The following is a 19,179-nucleotide window of genomic DNA, read 5'->3' on the forward strand; positions in this document are numbered from 1 at the left end:
AAAATTAATTTTATTAAATAAATTACAAACTAATAACAAATCTATGTGTCTCTGTCCTAGGGAATGTACAACACATATAGTAAGAATAAAGTTGTTCTCAAGAATTAACACGACAGTGATATGAAAGAATAAGGAAGTTTTACAACATTCTATGCTTAATTAAGACTCTCTTTCAGTTAGTTCAGTTCGATATCATCATATATTTATTGATAAAACTATCCTTTTCAATTTTGATTTGGATTCCTCCATTATAAGCAGACGACAGAGTGCGACCAAGATCTCTATCTGTGAAAATTAATTTTATTATTTATGCTGCTTAGAGCTTACATGGTAAAAACACGTCCCACCCCAATTCAAAAATTTCAATTTTAGAAAGCTACAAGCTAAAATAAACTGTTCTGCACTCGAGAAAATTCAATTACGAACCATGGTCATCGACCAATGATATCGTTACGTGAACATCTGGCTGAAACTAAAACTGTTTTTGTTATCGCTAGAAGTGATTAATTTTATAGATCAATAATTTTATCCTCTAGGAAAATTATCAAAAATCTCAAGTATTTAATAAATAGGTGCTGTTAGCAGATTTTAAAATGAGTCGAAGACTTCAAACTGTTGCTGCTGTGACTTGTATGAAACTGTTGCTTCTTTTATTTAATGTGATATTTTGGGTATGCGCAATTTTCATTTATTTAAATGACGTAATTAGAACAGCTGTGTTTGCGTTTCCTTGTTTGTTATTATATTAAATGCTACGCATAAAGTCATGTTAATTATGAATAACTGTATTTAATCTTATTATTTTTAATATAAATAAGTTTTGTTTAACGTAAAAGGAAATTGATTTTATGTTTGCTATCTAATAATTACAAGCAGTTATTAACGTGACATATTTTTCTACTTTTACTTTTATTGATTTTTTATTTAATCTAAACTACTATCACATATCATTTAAACAATTGATAATATTTAAGTCACTTTTGTTTTAAACAACAACGTTTAAATAGTGAAACCAGAGATTTCATTTTCACTTTAATTTATTTTCGATTTTAACGCAAGTAGTTTACTTAATAAATTTCATTTTTGATCTTTGTTTTTATGAAATTACTTTGATTTCACTTATGGCTCTTATTAATATATTTTTCACTTATCTTTGCACAATAAGCTTTTATAAGGGATGTGATATATTTCTTATCCCAATCTAATTAAAGATATATAATTCATATTTACTTATTGAATATTAATATAATTAAATATTTTTCAGAACAGAGAACTTGACAAAATGTAACACTGAAACACAGAACAAAAAATAAAGAAATAAAAAAAGTCATTGTCTCATAGGCTTCTCACCTTTCTGAACCATTTGACTAAGGTAGGCCATAAAGCAGTCAATAGAAAATATTGTGGCCATCTTTCATATTTACTACCGAGTCTTTCATGGGACTACTTTCTCAAGCAATATTCGTTGGTGAGAAGTCTTATTAGGCAATGACTATTTATACAGGGGTTCTTAAAAGATGTCCAATCAGACTGTCAGGTTGAGTAAAAAGTCTAACTATTGCAACCACCTTGTGAAGGGGCTAGTTGGGTACAATGTTGGGTGTTAGACATCAAAAATCTGGTGTAAAGTGGTGTCATAAACTGTCAAAATCCATCAAAAACTTAGGACATAGGAGACATTTTATCAGATGCTAAATCTTGCTCAATATATATCATTATATACCAGGGTTGGCAGGTTTTTGACATGTGACAGTTTTTGACAGTTTAAACCATGGTTTAAACCGTCACGTCAAAAACCTCACTGTCGAAAATGTCAAAAACCTATATTCATATGTGAAATTAATTAATACATAAAATTTATATATTTTTTATAAAGGATAGTGTTTCTAAATATGTTCTAGAAAAAATAAATTTTAAAGAAACACTTATATTTTGAATAGTAACCTAAATCTTGTACTTTTGAAAACTCACATCTTGTGTAATATTATGTTTTCATTTTCATGTGTTATTGAAAATCTGCAGTGTATTAAGAAATTTATTTAAAACCAAATTTAGTGTATAATATAGATTATACTAAAAATTAGACATTTTTAAAGATAAACATTAGCAGTTTTGTACATTAGACATCTTTTAAAGAAAACTCTTTTAAACAGGTTGGGCACATGCAACATTCACAATCAGGTAATTTTTGCCTATTTTTTGCTCTTCTAAAGTAAACTGGGGGGAGGGGGATTAGTGAACTGCTTTCAACATACTTTGTTTGGTGTTGGAAAAATGTTCAAAACTAGTTAAGTGCTACCGCATGCTGCGAGGAGCAAATGAACTAGACCAGTGATTCTCAACCACTGTGCCGCGGCACTTTTGTGTGCCGCCAAATTCTTAAAATGTGCCGCCAAATATTAGAAATGATACAATAAAAATTATAATGCTTTTTTTTATTATGAGTAAAGTTTAAATTAAAGTGTATAGATATATATATATACTTTTTCTAATTTTTCCACGCTTTAACCGCGTGAACATCTTTGTCGGCGATTTTCTTGTCTCTGACAATCTTAAAATAAGATGGAAGTGTTTAAATTGTATATGACACACTATTTTAAAAAATGTTATAAGAGCTAATCATTATAGTAAGCTATGCAATTAATATACAAATTAACAAAGGATAACTAAAAAAACAAATATATAAAAAAAAAATTAACAAAGGATAACTAACAAAAATTAAGATAACAATTAATAATTAGCAAAAAAAACTAGTTAACAAGAAATCACAAAAAAATAACAGTTAATGTAAAAAAACTAACAGTTAATAACTATAGAAAACAAGCTAACAATTAATAACTAGCAAAAAAAATAAATAACTGTTACTAACTAATGAAAAATTGGCCGAAAGAAATAATTAATCCCTTAATAAATGTGCTTTTGTAGTAAATATTACTTTATTTCACATTCAAAATAATTATCACAAACTATTTAACACACTGTAAAATAGGTAATTAAACAACTTTTAATTTAATTTTTTTCATTGTGTGCCGTCAAATTTCGAAATCGTTAAAAGTGTGCCGCAACAAAAAAAAGGTTGAGAATCACTGAACTAGACTATTGAATTTTGAATTAAATTTCTACTTCCATCATTTTCATTTTGATTATGTAGTGTGATGCATGTTCTAATTTTTAAAATTATGTATTTAATTAGGACAATTAAAAAATTTCCATAATAATTTGTTTAAATATTTCATGGATCAGTGACTGTAATGTTCTTCTGTTTAGTTTGACTTTTGTGATTGGTTGTTAGTTTTTCAGAAAAATCAGTAATTCTGAATTTTAAATCTTAAATTTTTTTAATTCATAGTTAACATAAGACAATACAAATTTAAGTGCTTTCTGTTAAACACACAGAGCAGTTAGTGTCGATTTACAGTATATTCAGCCTATTCATTTACTATGCTGAAAATTTAGTTTATCCAAATACTTGTGAATTTCATTTTGCTGAATACTATATAGTTTTGTTGAATATCTGAATATTCAGCTGTTGAATAATTACTTCTTACTTTCAAGATATACATTATTTGTATTCTTAATAGAAGTGGAGAAAAAAAAAAAAGAGATAAAAATTGTTTTAAAATGATAAGTGTAATAATTATAAATAAATATAATAAGCAATATGAATTATATTTATCATTATTCATAAATATAACTACTTTTAAATTCAAATTAACATACTGGATAATAAAGATATTCAGTCTAACATTAAAAATTTTTTTATACACTTGTATCAAGTTTGTATTTATACAACATAACTTGTAAGCTCCTTATAAATATAAATATTAGTTATATGTTTCTTATATGTCAAAAATGCATCTTAATAAACTTTTAATTTTCTTAAATATCAAAAAGAATTTTTTTTTTTTTTCAAAATATAAATATTTAAACAATTTTTGTGCAAAATTTTTCTGCACATGCATTTGAGTATAAATTTCTGAGATTTTTAATCTGTTATTTTACCTTAATTTTAATAAAAAAATATTTTAAAACCTGCTGATTACTTATAGTATAATTAAATTTCCATATAATGCATGGCAACTGTTGGTAGTTTTGAAGTTTATATATTTTCTTGGCAAACTTCAGTTTTTGACGTTTTCGACGGGTTTTTGACAGTTTATACCAGTATTATACCCTTGTCATGTCAAAAACCACTTTTTGACGTCAAAAACCCAACCCTGTTATATACTACAATAATTATGATTTATATTATATATCACAAATAAAAATATTGCCAAAATTATTAAAACTATCGGTTTTTCTAATAATAATCTTAATACTTTAAGATCAATACTATAACTATTCGGCATATATTACTAGCAATAACTGTGAGTTGTTAATTATTATGAATCTAAATATTGTTTTTTATTCTTTTTATGTTACAGTTGAGACAGATTTTTTAGATTTAGTAAAATTGAATTGTTGGCCAATAGTTGTCTGATTTCAACTTATAATTTTTTATTGATTTATTGTTACTAATTATATTCAGTAGAATATGTTAGACCGTGCGAACAAGACTTTAGAGAAAATGCAAGCAGTCATGGAGAAATTTTTTAAAAAAAATATTATTTCTTTACAAAACTTTTCTTTGATGAAAAAAACTTACATCAATTTATTAGAAATATAAATGTAATATTTTATAAAAAATATAAATGTTTGTTTAAATGAGTTAAAATTTTTTTCAATCAATCTATTAAAAGCTCAATCAATCAATCTATCAATCTATTAACCTTGAGGTACCTTTTAAATTAATATTAATATTTGGTACAGTTGTAAGAATGAATTTCCTAGTTATATGTTAATTTATTATGTTATAATAGATTTAGTACTTCTACATACTAGTCTATGCAGCTCAGCATCAGTCGAATTTCAGTTTTATTCATGCAAAACTGAAAAAGTGAACTTGGAGTTAAGAGAGCTTCATTTTTGTTATCGCATACTTTAGGGGAAGCTTTAACTCAAGCCATCTAGCTTTGAGCACAAGCACCCGTCTTAGCCCATACATCAACCTTTCTATTACCACTGAGTCCACATTGGTGTGGATTCACTTAAGAACAATAATCTGATCCATCGATTCCAACTTTTTTATAGATTTTGGATAATCTAAGATATCTCAGAAGGTTGGATCATTATTTATGTGTGCAACGAAGATTTTTAAAATTTTTTTTATATATAACTAATATCTGGTGCTGAACCATCTTCATCGAACTCACATTTCATTTCTGAGCAGTTTTAAATTGCCATATAATATTACACATGCAAAATTCATGAGTTTATGACTATTAAAATTAGCTTATTTTTTTGCTGAATTTTGAACTTTTAAGTGAGTATGACGTTTTCATCTGTCAATTTTATCATCATGCTTGTCTGCTTTTCGTTTGTATTCTCTATAAAAATAAAATGTCTTGTTTAAAATTTTTTTCTCGCATTTTTCATTATTTTTGATATTTTCACTGCAAATGAAAGAGATTATATGCTTTTGGTGTCATTTGAAAGCACCTGTTAAAAGTTGGAGACATTTTCTGTCTTCAAAGAGTTTAAAAACTTTTGTGGAAAATTAATGAAATTCAGGACCGAAGCTTCCTCATTGAAAAGCTGTTTGCTAACTTCCAAAGATAGAATGAGAAGTAAGCTGGTCACAAAAAAAAACTCCTTCCACCAGTATAAGGTTGGTGATTAGAAAATGTGTCATCAGCATAGACTTTTTATCGGTCCGGTTCAGAGTTATATTGTTCCTTGTATTTTCTTTGGATAGGTAAATCACATGGTATGATCCAGGTTCTATGGTTGTCATCAGCTTAAAAATTAATGAAAATAATAAAAGTGTTCACTTGTAAAATATTTATCTCTTATTTAAATATTTATTTAATGTCCTTTCTTAATGTTCTCTGCTATTATTATTATTTTTGGCTTTGATAATTATTCTGAATTCACGTAGTGCTATATCCAAAGTGCAATATTCTGAATGACTTGAGATCAAGACCTCAAAATACTTAAAACTATGAACTGGAAAGGCAACTCAAAACTGAAATCTCTTCTTGAGAATATATGAGATCCACACCACATCATCGCTTCACTAAAAATTAACTTTATTGTTCAACATTTTTTTATACAAATCTTAAATCAGTATCTAAATTTATCAGCTGTTCTACTATAAGGAACAGAAAATAAGATCTGTAATGAAATATATTTAATTTTATTATTAGCTCTGTGTAATACTGTGTTTAGTTAACAAATGTAGTTTAAAACAATGGTCAGAAATTTGTTAAACATTATTAAAGATTAACTTTTCACACAATTATGGAACAATCTTATTGGGCCATGGTAGCTCAGTGCTCACAGGGTCCAGCATTTAATCCTCTACTCTGCTAAGAACTACTGATTATTTGTGATATACATGCTTGTAAAATCTATGGAATCCAAAGTCCTGTGGTTAGTCGCTGTGAGCAGTGCCATAGGTAAAGGGATCAGGAGAAAGTTTTCTTCCCCTTCAGTCCTCTGACTAAATTGTGAAAGTGTCCTTAAGAATGAGTGGTGTTACCATCTATCTGTAAGGTTCTGAGCTGAGATATACTATTACCCTTGGAGTTTTCTCTTATCAAATGAAACGTACCCTTCCTGACTTCTCAAAAAACTAATGGCTGCCTAAATTGGCTTGTGATCTCGTCTCATGGTCAAATAGTGTTATTAGAAACAACCACAATTTTATTGGCAAAAAACAACAATAATCCTTGGATCCTTCGTTAAATAAATAGTTTTATTAGGTCATTTAGGGTTTTAGAGCAGCCGATAAACACTTCGTATCACTTCGAAAATTTTGTCTCCCTTTTATTCAGTTGATTTAATAAAGATAATTTTTTTTATAAAAAGTAACTAACAGGAATTTTAAGGTGAAATTATTATTTTTTGCATGATTGAACAAAGTAATTATTTGCTTAAAGAGCAAAATGAACAATTCCACATTAAATATATTTTTTAAAATTTGTATAAAATGTTTTTTTTTTCTTTTGGTGGCTAATAAAATTATAAGTATATTATTTATCATGAGTCTGTAAAAATTGTTAATTTATAAGAAAAACTGTCAATAAAAGGATCTAAACATTCATTATTGTTGTGCTGTTTAAAGTACCGAAAACTATTTTTGGTGAGCTTAAAAAGTTCTTATTTTATGTTTAAAAATGGCTCAAGTACCCTCTTTTTGTTTTTATTTAGCTTATTAATTATCTATGTCAAAATTTTTAAAATATCTGGGCATAGGATTTTTTAGGAAATATTCTAGATATGAATAGTTTGTTTTTAATTGTTTATAATTTTCTTTTAATGAGAAACGTAATTTTTCCCCTTTTCTTAAAAAATGTGGTTAATATATTTTAATTGGTAACTTATAAAATTTTTATAATTATTTAGGTCGCAGGAATAATATTATTAGCCTTTGGACTATGGATGAAACTTTCTCTGCATTATCTTCTGGATCTTTCGGATGATTATAACGATGCGGTTCCTTACATTTTTATTGGAACGGGAGCCTTGATTGTAGTTGTTGGACTGTTTGCCTGTTGTTGTACTGTTAAAGGTCAACCCATTTTATTATATGTGGTAAGATTACTTCAGATTTTTAAAATAATATAAGAAATTTAATTGCATAATTTTTTTTTCCTGTTTCTAAACCGTATGAGATGCAGGGTTGTAAAAAACCTGGGTATATTTGAAAAAACCCAATCCCCTGGTTTTTTCCCCAGCGTTTTATTATCCTATTCTTTCCGAGTTCAATTGAGTTTTTTTCAAATTTGAGTTTTTCATTATTTTTTTAAAATTCTTTATATTCTTAGCATAAGTCTTGCAGCATTAATAAACACCATTAATTTAATTCATAACTAAGCCCTTAATAACCATAACTGTTAATACATTTTATTGTTAATGTCATTAACATTGATAAATTAGCAATAATATTTTTAACTGCAGCAATAGGGTCTAATTACCTTTGTAGGATTAACCTATTCTGTTTTAGAATTATGAAAAACTACTAAATGTTTAAATGAAGAAATATATTATACAAATTTAAGTGAAAGGCATCAAATTAATTTTTAGCATGAAAACTGTATTTATGCAATGGTGTAGTGCAGTGGTCGGCAAACTTTTTAGCCAAAGAGCCAAACATGAACATTACAACAATTTTTAGAACGAATTGGGAGCCAAATCTGCTTGTTTAGTAAACTTTTATTACACTAAATAAGTAGTACACTAAATAAAACTAAATTTCATACTTAATAAATATTTATTAATGCGAACAATGTGCTTGCATCTCCTTGGAAAGTTTGAGCAATTCAGGTTTGTATGCTGTTGTTTTTAATTTTAGGCATGATTCCAAGTTCTCATCAATAAGAGGACTTCTCAGTTTACTCTTGATAATGTTCATGCTTGAAAAAGATTGTTCGCATATATATGTAGAACCGAAAAGGGAAAGAACAGCAAAAGCGAGCTTTTTCAGCTGATCGTAAGAGTCAGGAATACTATTCCAAGCGTTGAATATGATCATGTCTTCCTTCTCCAGGTCATTCAAAGCAGACCACTTGTGTTGTGATGCCAATTTGTACCCCCACTCATTTAGAAAAAGTATGCGCGCATGCTTGTGGTACCTTTGTATCACACCGGAGTACGCCGAAAACATACGAACAATTTCAGCCTGTAGCTTGTACATGGTTTGTGTTTACGTTTACGAAAACTAATAAACTTTGGCTCGATGTTCGCTACGTATTTTTACAACAATATAGAATTTTAATTACCTATCTGTCTTTTAACTTAAACAAAAAATTATACATGCTCTCGATTTACAGAGGAATTTTAATTTATCAAAATAAGATGTAATTTTTTTTCTTATCAAGTTTTTTTTTAAATAAAAATATAATTGCGCCTTCCGTGGATATTTGTGCCAGAGCCGCACTTAAGGAGCCAAAGAGCCACATGCGGCTCCGGAGCCGCACTTTGCCGACCACTGGTGTAGTGCATTACTTATCCAACTGTGTTATTGTGTCCTATGTTATGTACAGTGAAAGAGAACTTCTAGAATAAGCTTTAGTTTTTTAACAACAAGGAATGCACCTGAACGAAAATTCTAGAACAAGTATTTCACCAGTTGTTAAAAGGTGCTACATATTAAAAGTATCATGTAACTATATGTATTAAGGTACGGAAAAAAGTAATTCCATTTTTACAATATGACTAATTTCAACTGTTTTGTGAGTGAATTAGTTTCTCAAATTTTTGTGAGAATACCTTAGCACATTATTTGCAATTTCTAGTAATATGTGTCTTTAAAAAAGTGAATTAAAAATTTTAAAACACAGAATATAGAAATAATGGAAATGTAAATATTTCAATATATGCAGTTAAGAGTTTATTCTATTATAAATTTATAATAATAAAATGCAATTATGATAAAACCCACCCATATTTTTTCTGGTCTTGGAGAATTATAATTTTGATGATGTCAATTTAATATTTTCATTTTATTTGCAATGTTTGTGAAATGTTTTTTTAAAAGTATAATTTTAAGATTAACTAAATATTTGTCAGAGCTTCCACTATACTAGGATTTTTAATAAAATGCCATAAAACTATTTAAAAATAATTAGATAAAACATGATATATAAGCTTTTTTGCTAAAGTACTTTACAAGATTTTTGAACAAAAAAAATTTCATAAAAAAAAAGGTCACGACAAGAATCGCAGCATTAAATCTTTTAAAAAATTCTTATGATAGATTCTGCCTTTGTAAGCAGGGAAAAATTGCTCAAACAAATTTAAAAAAAGCGATTCTAAGCTACGATCAAATAATTATTAGCAAGAAAAAATGAAACTCTACAATTAAAAAAAATCTTGTTTTTTTTTTTAATGAAATTTTAAAACTTGTATTCAATTGAAACACATCAAAGCTTCTAGAATGGTAAACGAAATTCTATTCATAAGGCCTGTGGCATATTAACATTTTGTTCCAGATTTTTTATCTGATTTTCGCTTTTTTGCTAAAGAACTTTTGATCAACACTTAAATCCTGATATTTGTTTGCTCTTTCTTTTACTATCCATACTGTGTAATCCACTATATCTATAGAGATAGAATAGATGCTTGAAAAAAATATCTATTAAAATATGAAAAAAACGCACTTACATTGATATATATATACAGTAAAACCTACGTTAAGCGGACATTCTTGGGTTCGAAAAAATTGTCCGCTTATGAGAGTTGTCCATTTACGGGAAGGGTACACTAATAACAAAGTTTAGCAGTGTAAATTGTTTGTAGAATATTTTCAAAGATGTAAAAATAATTAAATAATCTACAATAACTATCTACAAGGATATTAATTTAACCTTTAAGAAAGATAAAAAAGAATATATAAAGAAATTTGATATAAATACATAATTCTAGATGTAACTACAGACAAATAAATATAATTTTCCTATTAGCATAGATACGCAAGCTAGACATATGATACCGAATTGGAGCTTTCAGTCCTCAGTCGGTTTCAATTATTAGGTTTACACCCCCTTACACCTACCTACCATTTAAAAGGGAACATGGTTAGTACATTCTTGAAAGTAAACCTTCCACAATTCACAGAAAAAAAAAGCAATGCATACCTGTAAGTCATGAGGACCTATGGAGTTGATTATTCACAATTGATCAGCTATCAAGTGTATGAATAAATGTTTCATTTATATTAACAACCTTGATTATACTTCTGTTCTCTTTTTTATCCCAGCTGTGTTAAATACAGTCTTCAAATTTATAAAAAAATTAAAGAAATTTTCAATGGGGAGGAAGCATTGAGAGCATTTAAGATGTCATTTCAACTTGAGGGGTCACATAACCTGTGTGGTTTAGATGAAAAGATCCAAAAATGCTGCTGTCCGAATTATTTCAGGAGAGCAGTATCATTCTCTCTCCTTTCTTTAAAAAGATAAGGCAAGGTGACAGGAGAAAGATTGATTCTTCAGTAGTAAAATAGCTTAAGAAATAATTTTAGTTATGGATAAGGCAAAAAATTTACATGCTTTAAAAATGGTGAAAAGTTGCATTTTTTCCCCTTGCAATTTAAAGCAGAATTGTTTTTTTTTCAAATTTAGGAAAAAGTAGCGTCTTGTTTGAGGAGATAGAAAATAACGTTTCAGGGCCAAAATGACTGCCCGTGTCCGGTTAAGGGAGTGTCCGCTTTGCGGATAATGTATATAATGATTTATTCTTTGAAGATTCCCGGGAATTAAAAATATGTTTGTATTGAGAGGCGTCCATTTTGCAGGAGTGTCCATAAGAGGAGGTTTCACTGTATATATTTTTTTGAAAATCTGAGTCAAAAAAGAAATTTAGAAACTCTGAATAAGAAAAAATATTTTAATTTAATATGCTTTTATTTGAATTATTAAACTTCAGTTTCAGTATTTAATGCTATTAGATCAGTGTTTTGAATTTAAATGAAAAATTAAAAGGTTTAACACTTGAACCACAAAATAATATGAAATTTTTTTAAAACAATTCTATTTAAATTATTTGAAGTGTTCTAATAAGTAATATAATTTTTATTAGTAGTGTTGTAGTACTTTTATTATTTTTGCTTTTTTAAATTTTGTATTAGAAGTTAAAGTTTTGCAAGATTCATGCAAACATTATTCTTAATCTTGTTTTGAAACAATTAAGAAATTGAAGAATTCTTGAGTAATTGAAGTTAAGTAACCAGCTGATAAAAATTATTTTTAAAATAAAAGATTGGAAGGTTTCTCTTAATTTTTTTAAAAAATTCAACTAACTTTAGCACTAACTTAACATAGTATTTTCGAGAAGTTGAGTTCTGGACCTCTGTCCTTGATTACAGGCTTAAATTGTTCTTATACCTGTTTATTGCACCATTTTTTGTGATTGTTTTTAAATTTGTGCATTTAATCTTTATCAGTGATTTTTAGCAAAATGATTAAAGTTTGATATATTGCTATGCATTTGTTTAACACACATTCTTTTCGATATTATCGAACCATTAAAAATGTAATTATTTTTATTTTTGCACTCTTTCAATATGAACTTAAAAGTGTTTTAAATTTTGATTTAGTTGGCTATCTTTTTGAGTCTTGTATTCATCTGTGAAATTGCTGCTGGCATAGCTGGGTATGTATACCGTAACAAGCTTCAAAATGGATTTGAGACTGGTTTAAATAACAGTATAACACATTATGGCAATGGACGAATTCGAGATAGAGATGTTGATATGCTTCAAAAATATGTGAGTCTTTTTTTTACATTTACTTGAAATTATTTATTTTATTCTTTTTTAAAGAGGCTTCGTTTTTTTTCACTCTTTATCTTGTGATAGTTTTGTTTTATAAATTTAAATTAAATTAATGCAAATGATTCATTGTCTTTTGTTTAGATGTGATATCATAATTGTTAATAGTTAAATATTATGATTAGTCTACAAAATACACAATTTAATATAAGTTTTTTATTAAATTTATATTGAATAAGTTTAACTGCTTTTCATATATTTTATTCACTTTTGTATTGTTGTGTGTAATTACTTTATTTAGTTTGCAAAACTTGCCATTCGCAGTATTGTTAGGTAAAATTTATAAATTTGAAAGCCTTTCAAATACTTATTTTGTTGTGCTATCTTTATTACCTTATTTAGTTAACAAAATGAGAAATTCCGCATTAGTGTTTCATGATATTTAAATTTAAAAAAATTCAAAAGCTTTAAAAATATTTTATTGTTTTTTTGCAGGTGCGTAGCATTTTTAAAAATGATTAAAGATAAAAACATACACATTAACTAACATATATATATAAAATAGTTTTCATTTCTTAAAGATTTTTTTAAATCAAATTGCGTTTTTAATCATTTACTCACCATCTTTCCTATTTTCTTAACTAACATATGCATGTGATAGTATGCAAATTTTATTTTTCAGCCACCATTAATTGGTGTTATTGATATTTCTTTTACAAAAGTGTAAATGAAAGCATACAGGCTTTTAAGTCATATAAAATACTTTCAAAACATTATAGTTACACTTGAATGTTTTTGCAAATGAATATTAAAACACAATATTGAGATTGTGGCATCCTGATAGAATATTTGAATTGTGACCCTAAACAAGAATAGTGTCTAATTTTCTTAAAATTCACTGTATTAAAATTTTTTAAATCGTGCTCTAACCATATATACTTATATATGAAAGGAAGTTAGCTCACATAGACATAATGTAAACCCGACTTGATGTTTAAAAGAGAAAACAAGATGTTCAGCAACAGAGGATCCTCTTGAAACAGTTGGTTTGCACTCAAGCCTTCCCTTACTCTTTTGAAATCAGTGGTTTCCAATTTTTTTCAATTAAGGAACCGTGAATAATTAATCTTCTTTTGGCAGAATTCCAACTTTATGAATAAAATTTATTAAGATAATTATGAATGTTATAACCAATAAAATACTATTTTTAAATATTTAATTAGAGGTATGATGATTTTTAATAGTTTTATTATTACTTATCATCGAAGTTTCAATTGCTGAAACAAATGCTTCCATTGATTTTTCGCTAACCGCGATCCGGAAGTTTAAGGAAATTCAAGGTCTAGAAGTTACAAGAAATCATTGATCACATTTATGTCTAAAAATTCTTGTATATTTCATTTAAAAGTATTAGAACTAGAATTTACACTTGGCATCTCTTTCATTTGTAAAGATTTTTTCTTTTTGAATAATAAATGTTATTAGACATAAAAGTAAACTTATACATAATTATTCATTTAAATTATGCTGCACATAATTTATTTAGAATTTCGTGTTTATGAAATATCAGTGATTTAAATTGATGAAGACATGGATTTTGAAATGTGTCATTAATGATTTTACTCGAGAAATTTTCAGAATTTTTAAGTCGGGGTCACAATCACCCCTGAAATATTAAAATGCAAACTAATTATTAGAAGAGAACTCCTCCATTGCGTAATCCTTAGTTATCATCTTTTAATTTATTTTCATTTGTATATTTTAAAATTTTCTTTTCAGTATTTAAAACTTCATGGCTTACTCTAGGTTTGTCTGAACCAGGGTTGGCAAGTTTTTGACACATGACGGTTTTTACCGTCACGTCAAAAACCTTGGTAAAACTGTATTTTTATTTGAGTTCAACTACTTATAATTTAAAATTAATTCCTTTTTGGGCAATAAAATTAGAAAAAAAATTGTTAAAAGATATTTAAGAACAGATTCTTGCATTTTCCCAACATGATTATATCAAAACATACTATTTGAAGTAAAATATTGGAATACTAAACAAAAATTTCAACATTTCTAAGCATCATTTTGTTTGGCATATTACATTACTGAAGAATGTCAAGATTGATTACTTTCATTCATAAAATCTTGCTTTGAGAAACACATGTACATATAAAAAGAAAGCCTCATAAAATAAACTTTTCTTATCAATTTTGCTTTAATTCAAGTGCTTATGTCTCGCCCATCCAGTTCTGCATCCATTGACAGAATCTTCTTGAATTTAGGACTCATCCATACTAAACTCAGAAATTGACTGGGCAATGAAAAATGCACAAAATTAGTTACTTGCTATCGTATGCTTCAGCACAGTGACCCCGACTACTGAACATGTAATTTTGTTTGTAATTAAGTTTTGTTTAATGTGCTTTTTCAACTGAATGAAAGTTTTTAACTTGACAAAATAGCAGTAATTCTTGACTTAAGAGTTTGTTAGTAGTTACAAGTTTTGAAAGTTTTGTTTAGCTTATTTCTAATATTTAAGAAATGCCAAATTTTAAATTCTTCTTTTTAGTTCTTGAATTTATTAATAGTTCCAAGCTTTTTTGTTTGTTTGTTTATTTCTAACAATTAAGAAGTGCAAAATTTTGAACCCTTTGCAAATCAAGCTATAATGATAAAAGTAAGACAATTTTTCTGTATGAATGTATATCCTTCTATAAGAATACATGTATATAGTTGCAAAATCAATAGCAATCATTTACAACATTCATTTATAAAGGCAATTATGTGAAAATAATATATTGTCCGCTATATACCATAAATTAAAGAAAGCAGTGGGTTTTTGATGGTTGTTACCGGTAAAAACGCGGTTTTTACCACTGTCATGTCAAAAACCAGTTTTTGACGGCAAAACCCCAACCCTGGTCTGAACTCTTTGTACACATTTAAATTTCAAAATGAAGGAAAATGAAATTTTGCAAGGAAAATTTCTTGGTAGGAAGCAGTATACCTGACCAACAACGACTGGTTCAGGTTGTCTAGCTCCTGACTGGAACTTTGCTTCAAGAGCTCATTCATTGAATTTAAATATATATTGTATACTTGCTTTCCCTGTAAGTTATACCATCCCATTCTGATAGCATTCATTCAGATATAGCATCCCATTCTTTGTCTTTTGAAGATCTGGACTTCTTCTCCCTTGGGTATACTTTTGTTTCTAACTTCATTATTTGTTTTAGCTAAAATGTTGTGGTGTTAAGGACTTTGAAGATTGGAATGCCGTGTGGAAGAATGATTCAGTTCCTATCAGCTGTTGCAAGGATAGCAATGCTTGCCAGTATGCACCACTCATGGGCACGGATGATATTTATGTTGAAGTGAGTATTGATTTATTTGTTGCAACCATTTAGGTAAAAAAAGTTACACCTTGACAAACAAGTGATGTTTGAATGTTAACCATTTAACACTTTGATTTAATCAATATATATATATATATATATATATATATATATATATATATACACACACACAGTAGGGAACCGATTATCCGGAACGGTCGGGACCATCGCTATTCCGGATAACTGATTTTTCCGGTTTTCTGAATCGCTACAAAAAGCCATTTTTTTATTGTTAAACCAACTAAAAAAATATATATATATATATTTGGAAATAATCTTAAAAATAAGAAAATACGATGAAGTAATGCACTAATGAGTATTTCCATAATGATGGTAAGGTAAACATCTTTAAAAAAAGAAAGAAAAATCTTAAAATCTTATGAGGAAAATTTTTTTTTTTTTAAAATGGCAAGAAAATTTATCGAATTTTGTTCCGGTTTTTTGGTTTTCCGGTTTTCTGATTTCCGGATAACGGGTTCTGTACTGTATATATATATCTATATATATATCTTATTCAGTTAGCTGTTGAATATATTATCCGTAGCAACAATTTTACTTTGGCCCCAGTTTGGTCCAAATGTGGCTCAATTTGGGTCCTATATGAACATGCACCAAGAGACCAACATTGGGATGTCTAGAATTTTTAACACAGGTTAATATAGGCTGAATAATGACTATAAAATAATGGGCGAGTTTTACAATTCTATATAAAGCTCTGATATTGGTTGTAAAGTGGCTGTAAGATATCGGGTAAATCAGACAATTCTATATGGAACCAATGTTGGAAAATTACAGCCCTTTGACTCCTGAGCCAAGATTTGTGAATATTGATCCAATGAGGGCCCATATTATTTTGTTGCTACAGATACAGTACAGAACCCGTTATCCGGAAATCAGAAAACCGGAAAACCTAAAAACCGGAACGAAATTCGATAAATTTTCCCGCCATTTAAAAAATATTTTTTTTTTTCTCCTCATAAGATTTTAGGATTTTCCTTTCTTTTTTGAAGGATGTTTATCTTACCATCATTTTGGAAAAAATCATTAGTGTATTTCATCGTTTTTCCTTCTTTTTAAGATTATATCCAAATTTTTTTTTTTTCAGTTTGGTTTAACAATTAAAAAAACGGCTTTTTGTAGCGATGCAGAAAACCGGAAAAATCAGTTATCCGGAATAGCGATGGTCCCGATCATTCCGGATAATCGGTTCCCTACTGTACTATTTCTTACCACTAGTATGGGTTAAATATATTTAAAGATTGGTCATACTTTTTATCCAAGCGTGAAACAGCGAGTTAACACTAAACATACCAACACTTTACAATACAACATGCAATAGCCGATCTTTTGACCAGTTATGGTATGTTTAGCATTGAAGAAAATCTTAGCTGCATTGAAATGATATACGCTAATTCATTTTGGCAGATCGCAACTCTGATATTGCATTCATCATTCAAATAAAACTTTTTATTTCTTAAAGAAAAAAAAACAATCTTATTGTAATAGAGCTACCATGGAACCTTTTTTTCAAGTCTACTTTAATTTTAAGATAATTATAATGTCTTAAAACGAGGATTAGGAAACAGTTACATATTATTATGAAATAAAGGTGCTCAACTTTTTTTGGAAGAGGGTTATAGGAAGAAAAAAACTTTTTTGTAGCTAAAATGAATTTAGCTTTTATATCAAGATTATTTACACATTGTTATAGTGTAATATATTTTCGAATTAAAAAAGCATTTGAGTTGAAATCTTTAAAACAGAATTAAATTTTTTGGTGGAAAAATTAATTAGTAGGTATTTTTTTCATGTTTATAAATTACTTAAATCTTTTTTAAACAAATTTTTGAATTGCATTTATTTTTTATAAGTTTTAGCTGAAGAAAAAGAATTAAAAAGAGCTGAACTAAATATTTAAATACTGGCTTAATATAGATAAACTAAATCTTCCTTTAATTAATGATTAATGATTAGACTAAAATTTAGGAAAAAAATAATAAAGTATCATCTAAATCTAGCAGATTATATAAAATTTTTTATTAAATTGGATACATTGGTTAAAAAAATATTCAGTTTACAAGATTAATTGCATTCAACATTAAAATGAAAGAAGGAAATTAAAGTTAGTTTAAACTTAACATTTTGAATGCTAATTATTAATTGAAGAAAGATTTGTCACTGAACACAATATTGCACGCTGATAAAGGAACTTCATTTTCAATAGGTTAACGAAATGCTATAAATTTATATTTAAGAAATATACAATGGATCTTCAAACTATATAAATTTTCCATCTCCAAGTTTTCGACTGCTCTTTTGACAAAACTATTAGGATCCTGTTTTCCATATTGCAGCTACTCTTCATATTTTGAGGGTAACCATTCAAATCAGTTGAAAATAAAAGTTGCATTTACTCTGAGAAAGTATATTTCTATGTTTAATTTAGTAACTTCTATTCTTATCTGCGCAAATTAATTAACATATTTAAGTTTGGATCTTCAAAGATTCAGATTAAATCTTAGTACAGTACAGAACCCATTATCCGGAAATCAGAAAACCAGAAAACCAAAAAACCGGAACGAAATTCGATAAATTTTACCGCAATTTTTTAAAAAAATTTTTTTTTCCTCATAAGATTTTAGGATTTTTCTTTCTTTTTTGAAAGATGTTTACCTTACCATCATTTCAGAAATAATCATTAGTGCATTACCTCATCGTTTTTTCTTATTTTTAAGATTATTTCCAAATATTTTTTTCTTTTTAGTTGGGTTTAACACTAAAAAAACGGTTATTTGTAGCGATTCAGAAAACCGGAAAAATCAGTTATCCGGAATAGCGATAGTCCCGATCGTTCCGGATAATCGGTTCTCTACTGTATGTGAAAATTAGAGATCTGAGACGTGAAATCTTATTTTGAGTGTTTACTTTTTTTTGCACACTTTACAGCTCTTCAAGATTGATTTCTACAATTTCATATTCATTTTACGAAAACAAGAAAAGTAATTCAAGCATTGGGATGAATTTACTTTTGTTGAAGACTTTTTGAGTAAAACTAACAAATATTTGCATTACGTTGGAGAAGTAACAGTGTTTTCATCTCAGAAAAAAAATGGGTGAGAATTTCTCACCCTTTCTCAAAAACAGGGTGAGATTTCAAAAAGTTAAGTGAGACTTCAAAAATTAAAAAAAAAAAAAAAACACCAAGAGACTTGAAAAAAAAATCATTTCTTTAATCATAATGCATTTTTAATAACTTCTAATTTTTAAAGCATTGAATATTTTTGCAGCATCATCATATGGAAAATGTTCTACATCTACTTTTTCATCAGCTATTTTCATTAGGTTGCTCAAATGCGTATTTGTTTCGTTTTGATCGTTTCTACCCACATTTGTTTCATTTTCATTTGTCTGTTTCGGAGTAGAAGATATTGACTTTACAAGGTATTTGTCCATCTTACATTAACGAGCAAAAAATTTGAA

At 27.8% G+C, this 19,179-nt stretch overlaps 1 protein-coding gene across 1 annotated transcript in view; it reads left to right on the forward strand.

Moving 5' to 3' along the window:
- The first annotated feature begins 416 nt into the window (after nucleotides 1–416).
- LOC107442182 (tetraspanin-7) overlaps nucleotides 417–19,179 on the forward strand; it is a 29,588-nt gene continuing 10,825 nt past the window's right edge. The window contains exons 1-4 of the mRNA XM_087149863.1: nucleotides 417–671; nucleotides 7,447–7,635; nucleotides 12,140–12,310; nucleotides 15,541–15,678. Of these exons, the coding sequence (XP_087005989.1) occupies nucleotides 594–671; nucleotides 7,447–7,635; nucleotides 12,140–12,310; nucleotides 15,541–15,678 (576 nt within the window). The 5' untranslated portion in view covers nucleotides 417–593. The remainder of the gene's footprint in view (nucleotides 672–7,446; nucleotides 7,636–12,139; nucleotides 12,311–15,540; nucleotides 15,679–19,179) is intronic.

Source organism: Parasteatoda tepidariorum, chromosome 8 (assembly GCF_982258835.1).
Source record: "Parasteatoda tepidariorum strain Cologne lab strain chromosome 8, Ptep-v5.0, whole genome shotgun sequence".
Classification (NCBI taxonomy): domain Eukaryota; kingdom Metazoa; phylum Arthropoda; class Arachnida; order Araneae; family Theridiidae; genus Parasteatoda; species Parasteatoda tepidariorum.